The sequence below is a fragment of the Rhinoraja longicauda genome, chromosome 9 (genome assembly GCF_053455715.1).
Source record: "Rhinoraja longicauda isolate Sanriku21f chromosome 9, sRhiLon1.1, whole genome shotgun sequence".
In the NCBI taxonomy this organism is placed as follows: domain Eukaryota; kingdom Metazoa; phylum Chordata; class Chondrichthyes; order Rajiformes; family Arhynchobatidae; genus Rhinoraja; species Rhinoraja longicauda.
Window position 1 is genome coordinate 56,968,230 of NC_135961.1, and position 27,724 is coordinate 56,995,953.

At 47.5% G+C, this 27,724-nt stretch overlaps 1 protein-coding gene across 16 annotated transcripts in view; it reads right to left on the reverse strand.

The window, feature by feature from the left end:
* LOC144596779 (nesprin-1-like) overlaps nt 1-27,724 on the reverse strand; it is a 468,061-nt gene that overhangs the window by 49,465 nt on the left and 390,872 nt on the right. For all 16 annotated transcript variants that reach the window (XM_078405564.1, XM_078405576.1, XM_078405565.1 and 13 more), the window contains one exon: nt 526-688. In XM_078405564.1, the coding sequence (XP_078261690.1) occupies nt 526-688 (163 nt within the window). The remainder of the gene's footprint in view (nt 1-525; nt 689-27,724) is intronic.

A 27,724-nucleotide genomic window follows, 5' to 3' on the forward strand; every position in this document is an offset into this window, starting at 1 on the left:
CAGTCAGCATCAATGGATGGAATGGATAGGTCACGTTTCGGGTCCAGTCAGAATGAATTCCTCCTGCATTTTGTGTTCTGATTTTATTTGGACATCTATTCTTTTGAATTAAGCAAAATGAGAGGGGATCTCACTGAAACGCAAGTGGCGGCACGGTGGCGCAGCGGTAGAGTTGCTGCCTTACAGCGAATGCAGCGCCGGAGACTCAGGTTCGTTCCTGACTAGGGGCGCCGTCTGTACGGAGTTTGTACGTTCTCCCTGCGTGGGTTTTCTCCGAGATCTTCGGTTTCCTCCCACACTCCAAAGACGTGCAGGTATGTAGGTTCATTGGCTGGGCAAATGTAAAAATTGTTCCTAGTGGGTGTAGGATAGTGTAAGTGTGTGCGGGGATCGCTGGGCGGCGCGGACCCGGTGGGCCGAAGGGCCTGTTTCTGCGCTGTATCTCTAAAAATCTAAATCTAGAGTTGCTGCCTTACAGAGCCAGAGACCCGGGTTCGATCCTGACTACGGGTGCTGTCCATTTACCTGTTGCTCTGTGAGCTTATGTTGTATTTCATGAGAATCACAGGACTCGTAGACTATCGGTCTGGACAGCTCGGTTTCGATCTGGGCAAGCCAAGACCGCAAGCTGCTCATGTTCTTGTCCAGCTGCTGCACGGCAACCAGCGTTTCCTTTAGCTTCTTCACTCTGAAACGGAAAACAGCGGGGTGAATGTTCATCCCAATCAAACTGGGCTCGACCCTCAGCGGCTTCCCTCAGCAGGGCGGCAAAGTGGCACAGCAGCTGCCTCACAGTGCCAGAGACCCAGGTTCGATCCTGGCCCCGGCTGCTGGCTGTACGGAGTTTGCACGCTCTCCCCGTGACCGGATCGGATGGTTTCCTTCGGGTGCCCTAAGACGTGCAAGTTTATAGGTTAATTGGCTTCTGTAAATTGTCGCTAGTGTCTAGTGTTGGGGAAGTCCAGAACCAGGGATCACAGCTTAAGGATAAGGGGGAAGTCTTTTAGGACCGAGATGAGAAAACATTTCTTCACACAGAGAGTGGTGAGTCTGTGGAATTCTCTGCCACACAAGGTAGTTGAGGCCAGTTCATTGGCTATATTTAAGAGGGAGTTAGATGTGGCCCTTATGGCTAAAGGGATCAGGGGGTATGGAGAGAAGGCAGGTACAGGTTACTGAGCTGGATGATCAGCCATGATCATATTGAATGGCGGTGCAGGCTCGAAGGGCCGAATGGCCTACTCCTGCACCTATTTTCTATGTTTCTAATGCAAGGGTGATTGTTGGTCAGCGCGGACGCAGTGAACCAAAGGGCCCGTTTCCACGCCGTATCTCCAAACTTGGTAAGGATGATGTGATCGTGGATGTAGAGTGCCTATTCTAAAGTAGGTGAATTATTGGCCTGCAGTCAACTTGAAGAGGCTGCCCCAGGAACACCTGGAGAAGAGGTGTCCAGGCAGAAATGGCTGGGAGTGGGCTCAACTGGGGAGATCTCGAAAGAACCGCCAACAACTGAGTGAGGTGGAGGACATTTGTCAATGGCCTATGCTCCCTAGAGGAGCAAAGGGCTTAAGAAGAAGAGTCAACTTGTGTTTCTTGGAATTTAAGGCATTAAGGATGCTCTGATTCAGGTGGCTAGAATTAATTAAAGATTAACCTTATTATTTCTCAACCTTCAGAGGTACAATCTTTAACTTGGGCTCTTTCAGGAGTGTAATGAATAGCAGATCATGGGTTTAAGGTGAAGGGGGAAAGATTTAATAGGAACATGAGGGGTAACTTTTTATTTTGCACAAAGCGTTGGTGGGTGTTATGGAACTAACAGCCGGAGGAGGTAGTTGTGGCAGGTACTATCGCAACGCTTAAAAAACAGATACATGTATATAGACATAGAAATATAGAAAATAGGTGCAGGAGTAGGCCATTCGGCCCTTCGAGCCTGCACCGCCATTCAATATGATCATGGCTGATCATCCAACTCAGTATCCCGTACCTGCCTTCTCTCCATATCCCCTGATCCCTTTAGCCACAAGGGCCACATCTAACTCCCTCTTAAATATAGCCAATGAACTGGCCTCAACTACCCTCTGTGGCAGAGAATTCCACAGATTCACCACTCTCTGTGTGAAGAAAAACAGAGAGTGCTGGCCGTAGGATCGGCTTAGAAGGACAGGGGCCAAAATCAGGCAGCTGGGACTAGTGCAGTTGGGGCATGTTGGCCGGCATGGGCAGATTGGGCAGAATGGTTTGTTTCCACACTGTATGATGCTATGACTCAAAATCTAAAAATCTTTCTCCCACTGAACTGGGAAGATGGAGTTAACTGGGCCATTCGAGCAGAATGATAGAATTTTCGGTAGATGGGTGTACCAAGGGCTACAGCAATGATTTTTTGGTGATAGCACGCGCATAACGGCACCTCTAAGATGTTAGGGTGGCACATTGGCACAGCGGTAGAGCAGCTACCTTGCAGCGCCAGAGACCCGGGTTCAATCCTGACTATGGGTGCTGTCTGTGTGGAGTTTGCACGTTCTCCCTGTGACCCCATGGGTTTCGTCATGATGGCCCGGTTTCCTCCCACACTCCAAAGACGTGCATGTTTGTAAGTTAATTGGCTTCTGTAAATTGGCCCTAGTGCCTACGATAGAACTAGTGTACAGGTGATTGTTGGTCGGCGTGAGCCAAAGGGCCTGTTTCCATGCCGAATCTCGAACTAAAAATCATTAGTTTGCTTTCCGACCACGTGATGTGCATGTTTATCAATGGTGTGTACAGGCATCTTTTTGAGTACAGATAACAGCAATGGGCTGTGGTATAAATAGATGTCAATGGTCAACATTCTCGCAATGAGCTGCTTGAATGGCAGAGCTGCTTGAGTGGCAGAGCAGCTCGAGGAGATTGAATGACATCCCCCCACCTGCCACCGTGCCTGGCAGTCACAGTGCAGACGGCAGTTTTTTGATGTTGGTGCGTAACCAGAGTGCTTTCACTAGAAAAACACAAGAGACCCCGTACTTGAAGGAATCGAGCAAAAAACACAAAGTGCTGGAGGAGCTGAGCGGGTCAGGCAGCGTCTGTGGAGGGGAACGGACTGGCGATGTTTCGGGTCGGGGTCCTTCTTCAGGGTCTGACGGAACGCGCCTGCCCTTCCTTTACTTTGGACTCTAAAGAAACAGCGCGGAAACAGACCCTTCAGCGCCGACCAATGATCCCCGTACACTAGAAATATCCGTTCCCTCCCCAGATGCTGCCTGACCTGCTGAGTTCCTCCAGCACTTTCCAGAGTGCTTTCCAACTGGTTCGCAATTAACTTAGGGGTTTTCTCTCGCCCAGAGTGTGAACATATCGGGGTACTGATTGAGAATGATCAGCCATGATCACATTGAATGGCAGTGCTGGCTCGAAGGGCTGAATGGCCTACTCCTGCACCTATTGTCTATTGTCTATAAAAGAGAGCAGCACGCCACAGAACATTAGCGGTGCACTGGGAAGGTGAGACTCCACTTTAGGGATAGAGGGTTGAGAAGATAATTCTTCAATTAGCACAAGAGAATTAACCAATGAAGTACTGTTGGAAATCCCAACAATCAAGTGTCAAGAGAGTCAAGAGTTTTGGATTTAAATTTAGTTTAGTTTAGAGAAACAGCGAGGAAACAGGCCCTTCGGCCCACCGACCAGCGATTCCCATACATTAACGCTATCCTACACACGAGGGATCATTTACAATTAAACCAAGCCAATTAAACTACATACCTGTGTGTCTCTGGAGTGTGGTAGGAAACCAGAGCACCCAGAGAAAACCCACGCGGTCACGGGGAGAACATACAAACTCCGTACAGACAGAACCCGTGGTCAGGATCGAACCCGGGTCTCTGGCGCAGTAAGGCAGCAACTCTACCGCTGCTCCACCGTGTTGCCCCGCACATAAAAAGTGCACGTTTTATTGCCATAGCAATTGTCTACGGCTCGGAACAATGAAATTCTTACAGCACCAGGACAGGTTTGTAAACACACGCTGTGTAAAGTAAAACACACACTGAATCACATCACAAAGCATCGCTTTGCACTGCACGGGGACATGAGGTGACCGGGTTATGGTGCGTTGCCAAATACTCCTGTTGAGAACAACTGCCAACATGAAAGACCGTCCTGGGTCTCATTAACCAGGGCCCAAGTTCAGCTAAGGACAAGATCAGAACATAAGCAGCGACAGTGAACTCAAATAGACTGCTCACTCTCAGGGTTCAGTTTCGGCCTTGTTGGACGGAAGGAGTCAGATAACCCAAGCAGCTGGAAGTGGTCCAGGTTCTGCTTGATTACTGCGCAAACACCTCATAAGTGGTTATCTCGCGCAGGTGGGAGTGAGTAGAGTAGTGATTACATTTTGAAGTGGCCCTTTTTGACCGAGTTGAGGAGATCTCTAGTTGCTCAATCCCCTGTTTAAGTGACTGAACATCGGGAGCGGCGCGTGTGTTGGGTGGTAACATATTCCATTCCCTTATCATCCTTGGGTAAAGGGAATATTGGTAGCAAAGTTTATTGACATTTAGCGAGTTGATGATGTAGGGACGGGTATTTTGTCTTGTTTCCCGGCGGTTGTTGCTTTGGGATGATGGAAGCCTCCCTGTGCAAGCACCAGCTCATACGTCACAGCTTCGGCTGAAACTGGTTTCGCAAGGTGAGGAATTTCTTTATTTTTGCATACGATGTAGATTTTTTTTGAATCAACATCCTTTACAAATTCAAGGTGGAGCCAGAAGAGACGTGGCAAATGAAACACAATACATGATTACAACCGAGCAATTTACAGTGTACCGATACAAGGGAATAACGTTTCAGGCAAGGTCAGAGTTGAATATTTCTGACCTCTTTGCTCAATGATTCAATGGTGCTTTATTGCAGCAAATCTTGCATAAGAACCGCGTAACGAGTCCTCCAGCTGTATTTACCTCAAGCTGTGCATGATGTTAATCATGTACGGTCTTTCCACCGACTGGTTAGCACACAACAAAAGCTTTTCACTGTACCTCGGTACACGTGACAATAAACTAAACTGATATCCTTGCTTCCCAAGCGAGAAGGCTAAAGGTTCGAGTCGATGTTGAAAGGCTGGAGCGATTGGGCTTGTATACACTGGAATTTAGAAGGATGAGGGGGGATCTTATTGAAACATATAAGATAATTAGGGGATTGGGATTGGACACATTAGAGGCAGGAAACATGTTCCCAATGTTGGGGGAGTCCAGAACAAGGGGCCACAGTTCAAGAATAAGGGGTAGGCCATTTAGAACGGAGATGAGGAAGAACTTTTTCAGTCAGAGAGTGGTGAAGGTGTGGAATTTTCTGCCTCAGAAGGCAGTGGAAGCCTGTTCGTTGGATGCTTTCAAGAGAGAGCTGGATAGAGCTCTTAAGGATAGCGGAGTGAGGGGGTATGGGGAGAAGGCAGGAACGGGGTACTGATTGAGAGTGATCAGCCATGATCGCATTGAATGGCGGTGCTGGCTCGAAGGGCTGAATGGCCTACTCCTGCACCTATTGTCTATTGTCTATTGTCTATTGTCTAACTCCAGAGCTGTGAGCACAAAATCTAGCTGATACCTCTGCGTAGGAGGTGTTGTCTTGTGAACGAGATGTTCAAACAAGGTGTTGTTGAGCGAATGTAAAAAATAACAAGACACTATTTCAAACAGTAAGGCGGCCTGGCTAGCATGATTCCTCGATCATCATCACTTATACAGCCTGCTTATGATATCATGTCTATATTTCTATGAAGACAGCACTACGTATCTTAATGTAATAGGAAGGAACTGCAGATGTTTGTTTAGGTCCAAGATAAACAAAGTGCTGGAGTAACTCTTCAGGCAGCATCTTTGGAGAAAAGAGATAGACTGAAGGAGGGCTCCAACCCAAAACGTTACCCATGCCTTTTCTCCGGAGATGCTGCCTGACCCGCTGAGTTGCTCCAGCACTTTGTGTTTATCTACGACGTATCTAAATATCTCTGCGGCTGCAGTATTCATGAAGGTGCAAACGTCACCTTGCGTGGAAGTGCAAGTTTCGTTCGTTTCTAAGTTGGTTGTTCTGAATTGGGCCGAGCCAAGACCATTCTACGTAAAACCAAGCATCTTTCTTCCTACTGCCCGTCTCCTCTTGGATTTTTAGGGTCTTTGCTATTGTAGCCAAATCTGCCAGTCGATCAGAATAAAGATAGAAACCACGAGGGAAACTGGAAGAAAGAGTGAGCTGGTAGACAGCATGAATGAAGGAGATGTGAACAATGATGGTAACCAACAGCCTGGGGAAAGTGTTAAATTAAACAGAGGCCAGCAGGATGGGACGGAAAGGCAGGAGTTGGAGACGAGAGTTTCGATTTGCAACTCGACCGCCAGATGAAACCGTGCTAACTTCAGTGAGATTTATCGAGCCCTTGCTTGCTTGTCGCCTAGTTCATAAGTTCATAATGTGTAGGAGCAGTATTAAGCCATTCGGCCCATCGCCTGCCCCGCCATTCAATCATGGCTGATCAATCTCTCCCTCTCAACCCCATTCTCCTGCCTTCTCCCCATAACCCCAGACACCCGTACGAATCACCCGTGTCTGATTTTGTTTTAATCACCTGTCGTGTATTAACGTGCTCAATGCCGACAACCAGCAACTTAAATGGGTCCAAACAAACTTTTAACACCATTTTGCATCTGTCTAAATCCACCTTTATAGCGGCGAAGAAAAAAAGATTCTTACTCCAAAGGTCGGCATGGGCAAGTTGGGCAGAAGGGCCTCTTTTCACGCTGTGCCACACAATGTATGACTCTAATGCTTACTCTCAAAAATATCGTCAGGAAGTACGTGAACGATGCACCCTCTTATCACAGGAAGCGGCAGTGCGCAAGATGTCCATAACTTGGGGCATGGAAAATGTGTGGCGTGAATGGCAATCTCCTCAAGGCAGTGCTGATGTGCGCCACCCTTTCAAGCAAGCTTCACACAACAGCTTGCCCTCGACCTTCCACAAGGTTCATGAATTTACAGCAATTATCCATTAATTGCCTGTTGGAAACCCCATAGCAAGTTAATCAGGCAATTAACGGTTTAACAAGTTAATGCTTAATACATTTGTCCATCAACTCCAATCAACAAGGTGGTGTAAAAAAATAACTTCAGATGCTGGTACAAATCGAAGGTATTTATTTCACAAAATGCTGGTAACTCAGCAGGTCAGGCAGCATCTCAGGAGAGAAGGAATGGGTGACGTTTCGGGTCGAGACTTTTCTTCAGACTCTTCCGAAGGGTCTCGACCCGAAACGTCACCCATTCCTTCTCTCCTGAGATGCTGCCCGACCTGCTGAGTTACTCCAGCATTTTGTGAATAAATACCTCCAATTAACAAGGTAATGATCTGCCAATCACCCCCATCGCAGAAATTATTAAAATTTGAAATACTTGTTGTTTCTGGTTGAAGGTTTTAATTTTATATCTACCCACCCTCCTCCACCAATCTCTACTTTTTTTCTGATCTCTCAGTAACTTTTCATTAACTTTTCCCACGTCTCAATTGGCGCCAAGTTCGCCCACTCTAATCCTTAGCCGTTTCATTACTCAATCCTCAAATTAAGCTGATGAGGAGACGAGCTTTAGACTTTAGAGATACAGTGCAGAAAGATGCCCTTCGGACCACTGAGACCAACGATCACCCCGTACACTAGTACTATCCTACACACTAGGGACAAGTTACAACAGCCAACTAACCTACAAACCTGTACGAATTTGGAGTGCGGGAGGAAAGCAGAGCATCCGGAGAAAACCCACATGGTCACTGGAAGAATGAACAAACTCCACACAGACAGCACCCGTAGTCAGGATCGAACCCGGGTCTCGAGTGCTGTAAGGCAGCAACTCTACCACTGTGCCGCCCCAACTGGCAACAACTGGCTGTTTATCCAGTCTTTCACCAGGGTCCCAGACACTCTCACTACCTTTGAGTTGTGAGGTACAGTGAAAGGTCCAACTCGAAAGGCAAGGGCTGGAAGATGCCCATGCTCAAGCAACATCTGGAACATTATATCATAAGATCATAAGTGATAGGAGCAGAATTAGGCCATTCAGCCCATCAAGTCAACTCCGCCATTCAATCATGGCTGATCTATCTGCCCCTCCTAACACCATTCACCTGCCTTCTCCCCATAACCTCTGACACCCATACTAATCACGAATCTATATATCTCTGCCTTAAATATATCCACTGACTTGCTTCCACAGCCTTCTGAGGCAAAGAATTCCATAGATTTACCACCCTTTGACTAAATAAATTCCCCCTCATCTCCTTCGTAAAAGAATGTCTTTTAATTCTGATGCTTCGACCTCTAGTCCTAGACTCTCCCACTAGTGGAAACATCCTCCCCACATCCACTCTATCCAAGCCTTTCACTATTCTGTACGTTTCAATGAGGTCCCCCCTCATTCTTCTAAACTCCAGCAAGTACAGGCCCAGTGCCGACAAACGCTCCTCATACGTTAACCTACTCATTCCTGGGATCATTCTTGCATCATTCAAATGAGAAGTGAAAAAGTTACGTCACTAAATCAATATTTTGTAGAGGCACAAAGAACTGCAGATGCTGATTTACAAGAAAAAGCGCACAAGGTGCTAGAGTAACTCAGTTGATCAGGCAGCATCTCTGGAAGACGTGGATAGGGGTTTTGGGGTCAGGTTACTTGTACTGGGGGGTGGGGAAAGCTGGAAAAGAGGTGGGGGCAGGACAAAGCCTGGCAAGTGATACAGGTGAGATACAGGTGGATACAGGTGCGGAAGGTATTTTAATAAGATTTTCAGATGCTAAGGGAATGAAGGGACATGAGGTTAGTAAATTGGCGTATGAATAAGATCAATCATGAACTAAAGGAAGGATTTTAGATTTAGAGATACAGCGCGGAAACAGGCCCTTCGGCCCACCGGGTCCGCGCCGCCCAGCGATCCCCGCACATTAACACTATCCTACACCCACTCGGGACAATTTTTACATTTGCCCAGCCAATTAACCTACAAACGTGTACGTCTTTGGAGTGTGGGAGGAAACCGAAGTTCTCGGAGAAAACCCACGCAGGTCACGGGGAGAACGTACAAACTCCGTACAGACAGCCCCGTAGTCAGGATCGAACCCGAGTCTCCAGCGCTGCATTCGCGTGTGAGGCAGCAACTCTACCGCTGCGCCACCGTGCTTACTCATGTTAATAAGTTATAGGAGCACAATTAGGCCATTCGGCCCATCAAGTCCACTCCGCCATTCAATCATGGCTGATCTTTGTTAGTTTAATTTAATTTATTGTCACGTGTACCGAGTCGAGGTACAGTGAAAAGCTTTTGTCGTGTGCCAACCAGTCAGCAGAAAGACATTACATGATTACAATCGAGTCATTTACAGTGTACAGATACATAAGGGAATAACGTTTAGTGCTTGTAAAGACTGTAAAGTCCGATCTATCCCTCTCAACCCCATTCTCCTGCCATCTCCCGATAACCCCAGATACCCGTACTAATCTCCACCTTAAAAATATCCATTGACTGGGCCTCCATAGCCATCTGTGGCAATGAATTCCACAGATTCACCACCCTCATCTCCGGACTGGAGGAACAACACCTCATATTCTGCTTGGTTGGTTTACCAAGTATAAACTTTGAATTCTCCTACCAATAGAACATGGAACAGTAAAGCCACAGGCCCTTCGGCCCATAATGTCTGTGCCAAACATAATGCCAAGATAAATTCATCTCATTTGCGTGCACACAATCCCTATTTATACTGTCACCCCACCAGCCTTTGCATCCAACACATCATCCTCCGACATTTCTGTCACCCCCCAACGTGTCCCCACCACCAGTCACACCTTCCCACCCCCACCCTTTTCCGCCTTCCACAGAGACCGCATTCTCTGCAACTCCTTTGTTCATATCTCATATCTTCCCACCCAAACCATCTCCCCCGGAGGTACTTTCCCCTGCACTGCAGGAGATGCAACACCTGTCCCTGTACCTCCTCCCTCACCTCCACCCAGAGACCCCAGCAGTCCTTCCAGGTGAGAGAGAGAGGATCACATGCATCTTCTCTAGCCTCATCTACCCCCCTCCCCCAAATCCCACAATCAGTCTGAAGTAGGCCCCCAACCTCGTCGAACGTCACCCATCCATGTACTCCAGAGAAGCCGCCAAATTACTCCTGCATTTAGTGGGGGTTTATTTTTGTTGCAAACCAGCATCTGAAGTCCCTTGTTTCTACATTTTACTGCTCCACTGCAAAATGTCCACAAGGCACACACACTTGGTAGAACACACACTCTGAAGAAGGGTCTCGACCCAAAACGTCGCCCATTCCTTCTCTCCTGAGATGCTGCCTGACCTGCTGAGTTACTCCAGCATTTTGAGAATAAACACACTTGGTAGAAGTTCTCCCCCTTTCTCCAACAGGAGGTCTGCGAGACATAGAAACATAGAAAATAGGTGCAGGAGTAGGCCATTCGGCCCTTCGAGCCTGCACCGCCATTCAATATGATCATGGCTGATCATCCAGCTCAGTAGCCTGTACCTGCCTTCTCTCCATACCCCCTGATCCCTTTAGCAAAAAGGGCCACATCTAACTCCCTCTTAAATATAGCCAATGAACTGGCCTCAACTACCTTCTGTGGCAGAGAATTCCACAGACTCACCACTCTCTGTGTGAAGAAATGTTTTCTCATCTCGGTCCTAAAAGACTTCCCCCTTATCCTTAAGCTGTGACCCCTGGTTCTGGACTCCCCCAACATCGGGACCCTTTCTCACTGCGCGCCCTGTGTTATTCCTGCAGCTTTCCTGCCCGTGAGAAGGGTCCCTACCCGAAACGTCACGGATCCACGTTCTCCAGAGATGCTGCCCGACCCACTGAGTTTCTCCACCACTTTATCTCGATTTCTTTTGGTCCGTGGCAACCTGCGACCATCCCGTACACTAGCACTTTCCTGCACAATATCACAGGAAGAGCGTACAAACTCCGTATAGACAGCACCCAGGGTCAGAATCGAACCCGGGTCTCTGGCACTGTGACTCTTTCTTAAATTGAATGAGAGCAATTCAGCTGCCAGGCTGCAACCTCGATTTGCTGGTGGTTTACTGGCCCCTTCATCGGAGGGAGGAGTAGAAAGTGCAGCAAAGGTTTCCAACTCAGAAAATGAAAGATAAGACACAAAATGCTGGAGTAACTCAGCGGGACGGGCAGCATCCCTGGAGAGAGGGAATAGGTGACGATTCGGGTCGAGACCTTTCTTCAGACCGAGGGTCAGGGGAGGGAGAGTCCAGAGATATGGAAGGGTAAGGTGTGAAAAGGGCAGATCAAAGCAGACGATGGAAGGAAAATGTGCATTGTTAGATGAGGGGAAGGTGACAACGAGGCATAAAACCAGTAACATTAATCAGGACAGTGAAACTAGTGGGAGAACTAGGGTGGGGGAGGGTCGGAGAGAGAGAGGGAAAGCAAGGGGTTACTGGAAGTTAGAGAAATCAATTATCATACCGCTGGGTTGTAAGTTGCCCGAGGAAACAGAGAGCATGAGATACAGAGAGCAGCAACAGAGAAGGCAACAAGCTGGAGAATGCAACAACTCCGAGGATCGACACAAAAAACTGGAGTAAATCAGCGGGTCGGAACGCCCCCCTGGAGAAAAGGAATAGGTGGCGTTTCGGGTCGTGACCCTTCTTCAAACTGAGAGTCAGTGGAGAGGGGCCAGGTACCGAGTTAGCAATGCGATGCATGCAAATGCACTGGATCTGCAGCCAAGCATGCAGCAGCAGCAGCAGACGGCATCTGAAAGAGAATGAGCAAAGACCTGCCTGGTAATGTCACAGTGACACTCGGGGAGCTCAGAGTCTGCATCCCAACAATCAGCCATTGCTTGTAGCAGGGAAACTGCGGCGCTGAGGAGCGAGGGAGCCTGCTGCAGAGAGAGAGGGGCTGAGGAACTAACACACGCCGGCAGGCAGCGGCCCAGCTACACACACCCTCCCGGCAAGTGTCCTTTCAGCTGTCCCGACAACTGGCGCGGGCGGGCAGCAGAGTAACAAACGGTCAGGTTTATAAATAAGGACTTACGCTCATCGGCATGTGTGGCTCGGATGGCATTCCTGGGCCGGCGGGCCGGTCGGTGACGGCAAGGATCGACCCTGCAGAGCAGGGAGCCCCTACCTCAGCCCCCAGGCACAGGTCTCCAGCAGCGGCCACCCCCCTGGCACCACGGCTCTGTCTACAGGACGGCTGCAAGGCACCGAGACTCCAGCCCAACCACGGGCAGGAAAACGCACTGAACTATTCCTGAGCTATGACGTCTCTCCACTGGGATATGTGGAGGCCAGCAAGGAAAAAAATCACAAGCAGTAAGCATGCAGCTGTCTCTCTCTCTCTCCCTCTCTCTCCCTCTCTATCCTTCCTCTCTCCTCCACTCCCCTCTCTCAATTCCCTCCGGACCCTCCTCCCCATTCTTCCCCCCCCCCCCCCCCACTACGCATTTTCTCCCTCCCCACTTCTCGCCCGCTCTCTCCGTCCCCCCTCTCCCTATTCACTCTCACTCACCCCTCTTTCTCTCCCTCCCCTCTCTCCCCATTCACTCTCACTCACCCCTCTTTCTCTCCCTCCCCTCTCTCCCCATTCACTCGCCCTCCATCTCTCCCCACTCACTCTCTCTCCCTCCCTCCCGCTCTCTCCCTCCCCCCTCCCACCCTTTCCTTCCCCTGCTCTTCCTTGCCTCAACTCTCTCTCTCTCCCTTCCCCCACCCACACACTCCCCCCCACACGCACTCTCTCTTCCCCACCCACGCTCTCCCCCATTCTCTTGCTCTGCCCCCACCCTCCCCGTCTCCCAGCAGTTCCCTCTAACACAGCATCACAGAACACCCTCGACAGAGCACGGCCTTTCCCAGGGCCCATTTCACACTCACAATCAGGTTCCTTCAATCAGTCTTTTCTCTCTCTCTCTCTCTCTCTCTCTCTCCGCAATCTTATCCAACTGTGCAATTTCTCACAGCGCATTCTGCCAAGAACTGGGACAAAGGCCAAAATCTCTCTCCTCCTATTCCCCCAACGACCAAACACAATCTCAGACAGAGTTATACTTCGGAATCTTTACGGCCTCTTTGCTGCTCGGTAAGAGGTGTGATGGACCCAAGTAGCTGAGAATCTCTCTGCCCAGCTCGCAATAAAGTGAAGGAAATAAAGACAGACAGACATAAAGTGCTGGAGTAACTCAGTCAATAGTCAATAGTCAATAGTCGTTTATTTGTTACATACACATAAATGTGTAGTAAAATGAAACATTACCCGCAGTTGAACAATAAGACCAATAAGATTAATCAATAAAAATGCAATAACACATACAATCACAACTAACACCAAACAAAAAGAAACATCCATCACAGTGAGTCTCCTCCAGTCCCTCCTCACTGTGATGGAAGGCCAGAATGCATCTCCGGAGAAAAAGGATGGGTGACGTTTTGGGTCGGGACCCATCTTCAGGCTTTCTTCTGAAGAAGGGTCCCGGCCCGAAACGTCACCCATCCTTTTTCTGGAGAGACGCTGTCTGACTCGCTGAGTTACTCCAGCACTTTTATATCTGGAATTTAGAAGGATGAGAGGAGATCTTATCGAAACGTACAAGATTATTAAGGGGTTGGACACGTTAGAGGTAGGAAACATGTTCCCAATGTTGGGGGAGTCCAGAACAAGGGGCCACAGTTTAAGAATAAGGGGTAGGCCGTTTAGAACTGAGATGAGGAAAAACATTTTCAGTCAGAGAGTTGTGAATCTGTGGAATTCTCTGCCTCAGAAGGCAGTGGAGGCCAATTCTCTGAATGCATTCATGAGAGCGCTAGATAGAGCTCTTAAGGATAGCGGAGTCAGGGGGTATGGGGAGAAGGGCCGAATGGCCTCCTCCTGCACCTATTGTCTATTGTCTATGCCTATCTTCATTATAACCAGCACCTGCAGTTGCTTTCTACTCAAGGAGCGACAGCTTGGGTGTTCCTCATAGGGTGCAATGATCTCCCCTCCAACCTGGGAGAGCCTAGACTTTTGCGGGCCAACTTTGATGCCCGGCTATGGTGCAAAGCCTGACATATCAGTCAGACTGACTCGTAAGCAGCAACCTCAGTCTTGTTCGAAACAGAAGCAAGCGGAGAGAGAGAATGAATGGGCTCTCTAACTAACAGTGGGCGTTTTACACCATCACCCGATCCCAAAATTACTCTCAGCAAGGTCAGAGGATTTTGCAGAGATTAGCAAGCACGTGTGGCCTGGCCGACTGCCCTTATTCTAACTGCGAGTCTCATTCATCCCTCACACTTGAGCTCTGTGATGTACACTGACTCCACAATGGCGTTGTTTCTCGGCTTTAAAGCTCTTCCGTTCAAACCTCCCATGGCCTTGCCCTTCTCTCCCTCACTGTACGTTCCTCCAGTCTCACAGCGCCAGAGACCCGGGGTTTCAACCTGACCACTGAGGCTGTCTGTACGGAGTTTGTACGTTCTCCCCGCGACCGCGTGGGTTTTCCCCAGGTGCTCCGGTTTCCTTCCACACTCCAAAGGTGTACAGGCTTGTAGGCCAATTGGCTTCAGTAAAATTGTAAATAGTCCCGAGTGTGTAGGATAGTGTTAGCGGACAGGATGATCGCTGATCGGCGCTGACCCGGTGGGCCGAAGGGCCTGTTCCCATGCTGTACATCTAAACTAAACCAAATTAAACAGCCTCACGGCCCTCTATAAGATCGTCGACACAGAAAGGTGGAGTAACTCAGCGGGACAGGCAGCATCTCTGGAGAGAAGGAATGGCCGATGTTTCGGGTCGAGACCCTTCTTCAGATCACTCCGCTCTTCCAATCCTTCCATTTGCCTGGGTTCTAAACTCCGAAATCCGCTCCCTACATTTCTCTCTCTCTCTCTCGCTCTCCTTTTTTCTTCCTTAAAATCTACCTCTTTGTCCACAGTTTTGAGCATCAGCTTCAAGAGTGCTTGCCGCACTTGGTATTAAAGGTTGAAAGTCACTAAAGGAAGTCCAAGCTCTTGTATGCTTATAGGATTTATCAGCATTAACCCCACACGGCTTCCTGCTGTCAAGGACATGTGTTTCTTCCCAGCTGTCATCAGGCAACTGAACCATCCAATCAACAACTAGAGAGCAGTCCTGAGCTACCATCTACCTCATTGGAGATCCTCAAGCTATCTTTAATCAGATAGATTCTTGATTAGTACGGGTGTCAGGGGTTATGGGGAGAAGGCAGGATAACGGGGGTAGAGAGGGAGAGATAGATCAGCCATGACTGAATGGTGGAGTAGACTCGATGGGCCGAATGGCCTAATCTACTCCTATCACATGAACTTTACTCTGCACTATAGTTATTCTCTTTATCCTGTATCTGTGCACTGCAGACAGCTCGATTGTAATCATGTATAGTCTTTTCACTGACTGGATAGCATACAAGAAAAAAGCTTTTCACTGTACCTCAGTAAACGTGACAAACTAAACAGACACCAAAGATGTTGAAGGGTCCCACCCCGAAACGTCACCTATCCATGTTGTCCTGAGATGCTGCCTGACCCGCTGAGTTACTCCTTCTTTCCTGAGATGCTGCCTGACCTGCTGAGTTACTCCAGCATTTTGTGAAAGAAATACCTCTGAGTTACTCCAGTACTTTGTGTCTTTCATTGGTAAACCAGCATCTGTGTATTTCCTTGTTTCTACACTTCTAGGATGTTGGTTGGCAATAAATAAACAATGTTAACCACAAGATATCACATAGCACCTCTTAAGAGATGTTGAGACAGACGTCAAAAATCTTGGGCAAAGAGGCAAGTTTTGAGAAGATTAAGCAAAAAACAATGAGTGCAACAATAAATGTCTTGGCTTAATACTGACACAAACACACCCAGGCTTGGCATGGCCATTACAATGGCCCCAGGAATGATACAATTAAGTTAGGTGAATATACTGGTTCAGCTGGCAATGTATCCTGCACAATAGAGTAAACTAAAGTTTTGTAGGGAAAAAAACTGAAGATGCTGGTTTAAATCAAAGGTAGACACAAAATGCTGGAGTAACTCAGCGGGTCAGGCAGCCTCTCAGGAGAAAAGGAATGGGTGACGTTTCGGGTTGAGATCCTTCCTCATACTGATTAAAACAAAAGTTTTAATGGTTTATTTAAAGTCATGTTTTGAGAAGATTAAGCAAAAAACAATGAGTGCAACAATAAATTTCTTGGCTTAATACTGACACAAACACACCCAGGCTTGGCATGGCCATTACAATGGCCCCAGGGATGATACAATTATGTTAGGTGAATATACTGGTTCAGCTGGCAATGTATCCTGCACAATAGAGTAAACTAAAGTTTTGTAGGAAAAAAACCTGAAGATGCTGGTTTAAACCAAAGGTAGACACAAAATGCTGGAGTAACTCAGCGGGTCAGGCAGCCTCTCAGGACTCGGTGGGCTGAAGGGCCTGTTTTTATTGTATCAATAAACTAAACTTTTCATCCCCACCCCGCCTCCTTGCTAATCAAGAATCTGTCAACCTCTGTTTTAAAAATATTCAATGGAGCTGCTTCCACTGTGCATTGGGAAACAGTCCCGAAGGCTCGCGACACCTCTCGCCTCAACAGTTTTAAGTGAGCAGACCCTTATTTTTAACCAGCGATCTTTACCTCCAGTCCTCCACACAAGCATGGGAATGGAATGCAATGAGAGACCACAGGACATAAAATTCTATTACCCCAAACAACCAAGTCAACCCTGCTTCAGTCAGCACCAAAGATAATAGAGCAGAGCAAGATAGACCACTTGACCCTAAAGACTGTTGTATGTCACGGCGCCATTTTAGTAGGCAGAAACTTGCAGAAACTTGCAGAAACATTTTAAAAGAAAAACAACAAAAATCTGTGAATTGATAGATGAGATATATTCTGCATTTTTATGGTAACATCACACATACTGTTCCCCCAAAACACTGGTTACACTGCGAGAGGATATAGCGAACGGCGGGTTTTGCTTACTAAAATGGCCGACGTTCCGCTCCTTGGCGAACTACACTTCAGTATAGGCGATTTCAACGGAGTGGTCCATCTTGCTCCTCTAGTATCTTTGGTCAGCACGCACCAGTTTAAAAAGAAAAGCTTCAGAGACCGTGACCATTAAGAGTATCGCTCACATACATTTACTGGCAACTGCAATACAAAAGGCCAACAGGCTAACCCACTGCATCAACAACAGCAAAGTCCTTCCTGACTGATACGTGGCATCTAAACCGGTTAGGTAGGATCTGACTATGTGATGTTTGTTCAAAGTTGGATTACCTACGGCATCAGTTTAGTTTAGTTGTGAGATACAGCGTGGAAGCAGGCCCTTCGGCCCACCGAGTCTCTGACAACCAGCGATCCCCACACATTAACACTAGTGGACGTTTCCACTAGTGGGAGAGTCTAGGACTAGACGCCATAGCCACTGAATTAAAGGACGTTCTTTTAGGAAGGAGATGAGGAGAAACTTCTTTAGTCAGAGGGTGGTGAATCTGTGGAATTCTTTGCCACAGAAGACCGTGGAGGCCATGTCAGTGGATATATTTAAGGCAGAGATAGATAGATTCTTGATTAGCACGGGTGTCAGGAGTTATGGAGAGAAGGCAGGAGAAGGGCATTAAGAGGGAGAGATAGATCAGTCATGATTGAATGGCAGAGTAGACTTGATGGGCCGAATGGCCTAATTCGACTCCTATTCCTTATGACTATCCTACACACACTTGGGACAATTTACAATTTTTACAGAAGCCAATTAACGGTATGTCTTTGGAGTGCGGGAGGAAACCGGAACACCCAGAAAAAAAACATGTTTAGATTTAGATTTAGAGATACAGCGCAGAAACAGGCCCTTCGGCCCACCGGGTCCGCGCTGCTCAGCGATCCCCGCACACGAACACTATCCTACACCCACTAGGGACAATTTTTACATTTGCCCAGCCAATTAACCTGCATACCTGTACGTCTTTGGAGCGTGGGAGGAAACCGAAGATCTCGGAGAAAACCCACGCAGGTCACGGGGAGAACGTACAAACTCCACACAGACGGCGCCCGTAGTCAGGATCGAACCCGGGTCTCCGGCGCTGCATTCGCTGTAAGGCAGCAACTCTACCGCTGCGCCACCGTGCCGCCCATGGTCACTAGAGTCACGGGGAGAACATACAAGCTCCTTACAGGCAGCACCCGGAGTCAGGATCGAACCCGGGTCACTAGTGCTGTAAGGCAGCAACTCTACCGCTGCGCCATTGTGCAATTCATGAAGATCCAGCATAAAAGGGGTTAAATTGACTTGCTTGGTTTGGTGCCCTGTCTGACATTGTTGGGAGGGCAGAACCAATCTCTGGCCGAGCTGCAGCGTCAAAATCTGTGCAGTCTGTTTGGAATCCAGCACTTTACTTCACCGCAAACAAAAGGCTCTTTTGTCCCCCCCCTCCCACATTCCCGTTGAGCCAGAGGACCACCAGGGACAAATCCGTTCCATTCGGGAATGCCAGCACCGTTTGGTTGGGCTGCTTATCGGACACTCGACAGGGCACATCCCAAAGATCTTAAAATAAGTGCAGCAGCAACAACAACAATATTTTTAAAAACCCAGAGAACTTCCTGCCTGTGCGACTAAATCTTTCGAGCAGCCAAAAATATCAGCCCAGAAATATCAGCTTGCTCGATTCACAAGCAAGGCTGAAAACTTAATGGAAGGTCCAAAGGTCAGATTCAAAAGGAAATAAAAACACGAACTGAATTTTAATTAGATAGACGGAATTTTAATTGTTCAGATTCTTCACGGTACATACACACACGGTACACACACACACACAAGGCACACACATACACACACAGCTCTGCCTAAGCTCACAGAACAACAGGCTCGGTTATACTTCAGAGACTTCACAAGTCGTCGGTGCAGAATTAGGCCATTCGGCCCATCAAGTCTACTCCACTATTCAACCATTGCTGATCTATCTTTCTCTCTCAACCCCATTCATCTGCCTTCGCCACATAACCCCTGACACCCGTATTAATCAAGACTGATTCTCTTTCGGGTTAATGCCAGCTTACAGCACATTTGCACACAGGCCTGATTTCAAGCAATTGCAACTGATATTTATCAATCCTATTTGACGGGGTGGTGCATTGGTGCAGCGGTAGAGTTGCTGTCTTAAAGCGCCAGAGTCCCAGGTTCAATTCTGACTATGGGAGCTGTCTGTACAAAGTTTGTAGGTTCTCCCTGTGACAGAGTGGGTTTTCTCCGGGTGCTCCGGTTTCCTCCCACACTCCAAAGACGTGCAGGTTTGTAGGTTAATTGGCTTCAGTAAAATTGTGCAGTTGTCCCTAGTGTGTGCGGGATAGTGTTAATGTGCGGGGATCGCTGGTCGGCGCGGACTCGGTGGACCGAAGGGGCTGTTTCCGCGCTGTATCTCTAAACTAAATTAAACATACATACACATACATAAAAATAAACAAACAATAACATCAAGACAATCTCCTCTCTTGCCTCTCTTAACAACTGGGATGGTTCCATCAGACCCTGGGGAATTATTCATCCTAATATCACAAAATATTTATACCTCCTACAATATCAATGTAATGGAATACTCTCCACTAGAGTGGAGCTCTAACAACATAATAGGATTGTCACCATCAATGACTAAGCGACCAGTTCACCAGCATCTCAGCCACCCACCTGAAGAGTCAATCCCTCCACCACTGGAGCTGTAAACACTCACTCCCCCACTCCCTCCGACCTAAGACAGCTACCATCAGATATGAGAGGAGCAGCAAGCACACAGGGGAAACACCGCCACCTGCAGGTTCCCCTCCAAGCCGGGCACCTGGCCTGATTTGGAAATGTATCCTGAAACACCCCAACAGTACCGTGGGGAAACCTCCACCAGAAGAACCTTAATAGTTCAAGAAACCTCCACCAGAAGAACCTTAATGGTTCAAGAAGGCAGCTCACCGCCATTTTAGAAAGGGCAATTAGAGATGGGCAATAAATGCTGGTCTTACTAGATATGTTATCATCTTGTAAATGAATTAAGTTGTCTGTACGGAGTTTGTACGTTCTCCCCATGGCCTGCGGGGCTTTCTCCGAGATCTGGAGATACGGGGTACTGATTGAGAATGATCAGCCATGATCACATTGAATGGCGGTGCTGGCTCGAAGGGGCCGAATGGCCTCCTCCTGCACCTATTGTCTGTCTATCTTCGGTTTCCCCCCACACTCTAAAGACATACAGGTTTGTATGGTAGGTTCATTGGCTTGGTAGAATTCTAAATTGTCCCCAGTGTGTAGGATAGTGTTAATGTGCGAGGATCGCTGGTCGGCACGGACACGGTGGGCCGAAGGGTCTGCTTCTGTACTGTATCTCTCAACTAAACTAAACTAAATTTAAACAAATTTCCAGGGCAATTTTTTTTTTAAAAACACAGACAGTGGTGAATGCCTGGAATGTTCTGCCAGGGGTTGGTGACAGAGGCAGATATGGCATTTAAGAGAATTTTGGTTAGGGCACATGGATATGCAGGGAATAGAGCAACATGGATAATGTGCAGGCAGATAAGAGTTGGCATCATATTTGGCACAGGCTGAAGGGACAGTTATTGAGCGAGTTCCGTTCTACGTTCTCTCCAAACCTTTGGTTCCCTGCCTGCGTGTGGCTCAGCATCACCTTTTGTTTGATGAAGATGCTCAGGTTGTTTTTACCACACTGATATATAATGGGTGGTTGGGAATCTGGAATGTCGTGCCAGGATTTGGTGATGGTTGGGGCAAGTGGGTTTGGTGTTGGGTTCATGTTTGCAGACTCAATCGCGACTCAATCAAAATGAAACCGGAGAAGTACTTCAAAAACAATTTGCAAACCTACGGCAATAGCAGAGGGGAACTGGCCACATCATTCATACACAGAGCTGGAACAGTCTCCATGGGCCAAATGGCCTCATCTAAACACGAACCTGGGTGATTCTCTGCAGGGTGCTTTATAAGTTGACATTTTGGCATTAATGGGAACTATGGGTAATGCAGCTGTCTTCCAAGTCTGAAGCCAAATTAATATCCAGCCCAGACTGGCGGCATGAAATTCCCTGTATCCTTGGTTGGGAGTTCCAGAGTTTAGACCCTGTGACTATTAAGGGTTTTTCTCTAAGGCAGGATGGAAATATCATCCAACTCTCTGAAGCAACTACTGGATGAGTACTGAGCAGCTTTGAACAACTGTCCCTGGTTTAGCACATTCCTGATCAAACCCTGATCAAACTATCCATGGCTTATCAAACTATCCATGGCTTAACCCCGACAGGCAATATTAATCAGGACACAGAGTGCTGGCGTAAATCAGCAGATCACGGTGGCGCAGCAGTAGAGATACTTCCTTACAGAGCCAGAAACCCGGGTTCAATCCTAACTACAGATGCTTGTCTGTACAGAGTTTGTACGTTCCCCTTGTGATCTTCGGTTTCCTCCCACACTCAAAAGACGTACAGATTTTTAGGTTAATTGGCTTGATATGAATGTAAAATTACCCCCAGTGTGTGCAGGGAAACGATAAAGTGCGGGGCTCGCTGGTCGGTGCGGACCAGGGGCCGAGGGGCCTGTTTCCGCGTTGTATTTCAAAACTAAACAAAAGAAAATCAGGCAGCATCTTAGTAGAACACAGTCGGTGACGTTTCGGGTCGATACCCAGAAAGTGGCTCGACACATCACCTATCCATGTTCTCCAGAGATGCTGTCTGACCCGCTGAGTTGCTCCAGCACTCTGGGTCCTTTTGCAAATTAACCAGCATCTGCAGGTCTTTGCTTCTACAACTTAATCACATCCACAATCCACGTGGAGGGTCTTTATGAGGTGAACCATCAACTGCACTGTTTTCGGGGCAGGTAGAGGAGTTCTCAAACAAAACCAAAGTCATAATGATGCCGATCTGATTTTACTCAGTCTAGCTTCAAATAACAACATCGTCTCAAATGCTGTGCTATCTCTGAAACCATCATACGGCAACAGGAAATGAATTGGAGCTGTCTGACATCGTGCTGCCAGGATGCTTCAGTTGGCATATAAACATATTTCCGGCCTTTATCAAACCATCTTCAACCACCCAACCACTACTCTGTGAGCAAAGCAACAGTTTGACCAGATACACCTACAATTACCTGATACAATTGTACTCCTTGAGGAGGAGCCAGCGCTGCGGTCGCAGCTGCGGCTTGCCTGCAATCCGTCTGTCTTTTGTGTTTTTTGTTGTTTTTGTATGAATTGTAGTTTTAATATGGTGTAGGGTTTGTATTATGTTGGGGCGGGGGTGGGAAGGAACAGGAACTGTAAAATTCTCTCTCCCGAACGGAGACGCGACCTTTGTTTCTGTGTCGTGTCTCCGTTCCCGTTGCGGCCTACCACCGGCCATGCACCTGGGACCACCTGGGGCTCTGGTTCGCAGAGCCCGCGGCCCGGACTCACCACCTGCGGCGCTGGCTGCCTGCGGATGCTGCGGGAGCGGCTGCGATTCGTCTCCGGAGGCTCCGGCGCGGGCCGCGTGGATGTCGGAAGCCCGCAGGCCCCTGGATGGGGGCCGACATCGGGAGCTCTGGCAGCGGCAGAGGCAGCGTGTTCGCCCGCCCCGAATGGCGGGGCTTGGGTCGGCCCGCCGCGGACCTTTCACCGTCCGGCGCGGCCTGAAATAGGCCGCGGGATTTTCACCGCCCAGCGGGGGCTTCAATATAGGGAGCCCCGACCGCCCCGACGTGGCAACTCCAACAGCCTGACCGCGGGAGAAGACGGCAGGGAAGAGAAAAAAGACATTGTGGCCTTCCATCACAGTGAGGAGGGACTGGAGGAGACTCACTGTGATGGATGTTTCTTTTTGTTTGGTGTTAGTTTGTGATTGTATGTGTTATTGCATTTTTATTGATTAATCTTATTGGTCTTATTGTTCAACTGCGGGTAATGTTTCATTTCACTACACATTTATGTGTATGTGACAAATAAACCACTATTGACTATTGACTTTAATAATCTTGACACTCCGAAGTTTTCCTAACAACTGGATATTATTAATATATACTATTAATCTATCCCAACGCACTTTTAATTAACGTTCTAAACATAAACGATGGGTGGCACAGTGGCACAGCTGGAGGGCTGCTACCTTACAGCGCCAGTCACCCGGGATCAATCCTGACTACTGGTGCTATAAGAAAATAACTGCAGATGCTGGTACAAATCGAAGGTATTTATTCACAAAATGCTGGAGTAACTCAGCAGGTCAGGCAGCATCTCAGGAGAGAAGGAATGGGTGCTTTCTGTACGGAGTTTGTTCATTCTCTCTGTGACCACGTGGGTTATTTTCCGGTGCTCCAGTTTCGTCCCACACTCCAAAGACGTGGTTTGTAGGTTAACTGGCTTCTGGAAATTGCCCCTATTGTGTAGCTTGTGAAACTGGGATTACATAGAATTAGTGTACCGATGGTCATTGGTCGGCACGGGCGCTGTGGGCCGAAGGGGCTGTTTCCATGCTGTATCTCTAAACTAAATTAAATGCTACACAGAATTATAATAGGTTTGTTATTGTAGCATGTACCGATGTAGGGTGAAAAGAATTGTTTTGCATGCAATCCAATCAGATCAGATAATACTATACATAAATACAATCCAGTCAAACTCACACACAATAGGTAGAGCAAAGGGGAAGATACAGAGTGCTCAGTTCTCAGCAATGTCGCACATCAGTTCCATAGACAAAGTCTGCAATGGGGTAGATGTGAATCAGGCGGTACTCCAGCTTAGGGAAGGATCCCTCAGAAGCCTGGTGACAGAGGGAAGGAGCTGTCCTTGCAATGAACACAAATCCAACCCTTTTCCAGTAATGAAGAAAGTGCCATTAAAGGAAAAATTGGGACAACTATGAAACAGCACAATCAGACACTGTTGGACAATAAACAATAGACAATAGGTGCAGGAGGAGGCCATTCGGCCCTTCAAGCCAGCACCGCCATTCAATGTGATCATGGCTGATCATTCTCAATCAGTACCCCGTTCCTGCCTTCTCCCCATACCCCCTGACTCCGCTATCCTTAAGAGCTCTATCTACCTCTCTCTTGAATGCATTCAGAGAATTGGCCTCCACTGCCTTCTGAGGCAGAGAATTCCACAGATTCACAACTCTGACTGAAAAAGTTTTTCCTCATCTCAGTTCTAAATGGCCTACCCCTTATTCTTAAACTGTGGCCCCTTGTTCTGGACTCCCCCAACATTGAGAACATGTTTCCTGCCTCTAACGTGTCCAACCCCTTAATAATCTTATACGTTTCGATAAGATCTCCTCATCCTTCTAAATTCCAGTGTATACAAGCCTATTCGCTCCAGTCTTTCAACATTATTGGAATTTACTACATCTACTCAAGAGTGGCTATCATTGCATCAAGGATAGTATTCAGTCGCAGAGTCATAGAGTCTTACTGCGTGGAAACAGGCACTTCTGCCCAACTTGCCCATGCTAACTAACATGCCCCATCAACATTATTCCTGTCGGCCTGCATTTGGCCCATATGCCTCTAAACCTATCCTATCTCTGTACCTATCCAAATGTTTTTTTAACACATTGCGATATTACCTGCCTCAACTACCTCCTCCAGCAGCTCGTCCCATATACCTCCTCCATTGTGTAAAAACATTGCCCTCTTAGGTTCCTATTAAATCCTTCCCCCCTCACCCTAAACCTATGTCCTCTGGTTCTTGATTCCCCTACACTGGGTAAAGGATTCTGTGCATTTACACAGAGAAACATTGAAAATACGTGCAGGAGTACGCCATTCGGCCCCTCGAGCCAGCAACGCCATTCAATATGATCATGGCTGATCATCCAAAATCAGTACCCCGTTCCTGCTTTCTCCCCATATCCCCTGATTCCGTTGGCCCTGAGCTATATCGAACTCTCTCTTGAATACACCAGCCCCATTGAATTACCCTATTTATTCTTCTCATGATCTTATTTCCCTCCATAAGATCATCCCTCACCCCCCTACGCGTCAAGGAATAAAGTCCTAGTCTGCTCAACGGCCCCTATAGCTCAGGCCCTCGAGTCCTGGGAGTCCTTAGGCTTGTATACACTGGAATTTAGAAGGATGAGGGGGGATCTTATCGAAACATATAAGATTATTAAAGGGTTGGACACGTTAGAGGCAGGAAACATGTTCCTAATGTTTGGGGGAGTCCAGAACTAGGGGCCACAGTTTAAGAATAAGGGGTAGGCCATTTGGAACGGAGATGAGGAAAAAACTTTTTCAGTCAGAGAGTTGTAAATCGGTGGAATTCTCTGCCTCAGAATGCAGTGGAGGCCAATTTGCTGAATGCATTCAAGAGAGAGCTAGATAGAGCTTTTAAGGATAGCGGAGTCAGGGGGTATGGGGAGAGGGCAGGAACGGGGTACTGATTGAGAATGATCAGCCATGATCACATTGAATGGTGGTGCTGGCTCGAAGGGCCTACTCCTGCACCAATTGTCTATTGTCTATTGAAGAGCCTCATAAATCTTTTCTGTACCCTTTCCAGTTTAACATCATCCTAGTCCAACTCCTGATTCTGACGAGAGTTTCACCAAACCTTCATTTTAGATGCTCCAGGGGCTAGTACATTTCTCATTTGGTATACGCATTTTCCCAACCTCACACCTCTTCCCTCCAACCTCCTCCTCTCCCTCACAACAACCCCTTCAACATGCAGCAAGCACCTGGGCAGCAGACAACCCCACAAGCCTGCCACAGGCGGCTGTGGAGGCCAAGTCAATGGATATTTTTAAGGCAGAGATTGATCAGATCCTTGATTCATACGGGTGTCAGGGGTTATGGGAAGAAGGCAGGAGACTGGGGGTGAGAGGGAAAGATAGATCAGCCACGATTGAATGGCGGAGTAGACTTGATGGGCCGAGTGGCCTAATTCTGATCCTATCACTTATGAACACATGAACAGATGAGCTAGTCCTGAACAGCTGATTCTAAAGAAGATCAGAAAAGTAATTTAAGAGGAAGAAAAAGTGCCTGGATTATTAGAGGATAGCACAGGGCCCTTTGCAACGCCACAAAAGGAAATGTTTTGCATGCAGCTGCTCAAGATCCTACCAGCTGAATTACTACTTGGTAGCAAATTATTTCTTAAGCATTTGAAAAAGGAAATCAAAAGTTGTCTCTGCAGAGCTCAGCTGCAGTCAGACTCTACCGACGACAGAAATCTCGGGCACTTGTTGACTGCCCAGCGCCGTGGCCATTTTGCTCATGAACAAAGGAATCATTTTAATAACTCACAATGAACAATATTCAATACTTTTTACATCAGTGTACCAATGCCCCATTCAGGGAAATGGTAGGTTAATTCAAATAATAAAATATGTCACAGTGGAGTACAGTCACTGGTGCAGAATGTAGGTGCTTACATTCACAATTTCGAGAAAGGCAAATTCAGTATTTTTTTTTTAACTGAGGGCAATAACAAAAATATCAGGTAAAGTAACTGCAAAACTATTCAACTGTTGCAAAACCCCTACCGGCTCATAAGTTATAGAAGCAGAATTAGGCCATTCAACCCATCAAGTCTACTCCGCCATTCAATCCTGGCCGATCTGTCCTGCCCTCTCAACCCAATTCTCCTGCCTTCTCCCCATAACCCCTGACACCTGTACTAATCACTGGTGCTACAGGTGCATTGCTATCCTTAGAGAAGGAAATATTGTTTTGTCAGAATGGCGATTTGTAAATTCAACCTCATTAACCTTAGTTTACAATGGAGTACAAGGCATACCCATATCTCATGTGAGTTAGAGTATGGCTAACTCAGATGAGGTATATGTGATCCTCTTATGAGTTAAATGCGGCTAACTAATATACCTCATATAAGTTAGCCATATTCTAACTCATGAGGTACGAGTATGCCCCATACTCCAAAGTAAGCTAAGAATAAGAAGAAAGACTGGATAGACTGGGCTTGTACTCGCTGGAATTTAGAAGACTGAGGGGGGATCTTATAGAAACATATAAAATTCTTGAGGGGTTGGAGAGGCTAGATGCGGGAAGATTGTTCCCGATGTTGGGGGAGTCCAGAACCAGGGGTCACAGCTTAAGGATAAGGGGGAAGTCTTTTAGGACCGAGATGAGAAAACATTTCTTCACACAGAGAGTGGTGAGTCTGTGGAATTCTCTGCCACAGAAGGTAGTTGAGGCCAGTTCATTGGCTATATTTAAGAGGGAGTTAGATGTGGCCCTTTTTGCTAAAGGGATCAGGGGGTATGGAGAGAAGGCAGGTACAGGTTACTGAGCTGGATGATCAGCCATGATCATATTGAATGGCGGTGCAGGCTCGAAGGGCCGAATGGCCAACTCCTGCACCTATTTTCTATGTTTCTATGTTTCTATTAGATTTACCAAATGCCTCAACACCAGTTATCCTCCTTTGCACCAAGACCCTGGATGAGAATTGGCAACAAATGTCAACCTTGGTCTTCAAAAGTCAAAGCAACGCCCAGAATCCATGGTCCACAAAACAGAACGTTCCAGATTTACACTACGCTTCTCATATCCTTTTGTGACGTGGCAACCCAAACTGAACAGACCTTGGCTCTAAACAACCGAAGCCTAACCTTGTGTTCCCCAGCCTGTCTGTGA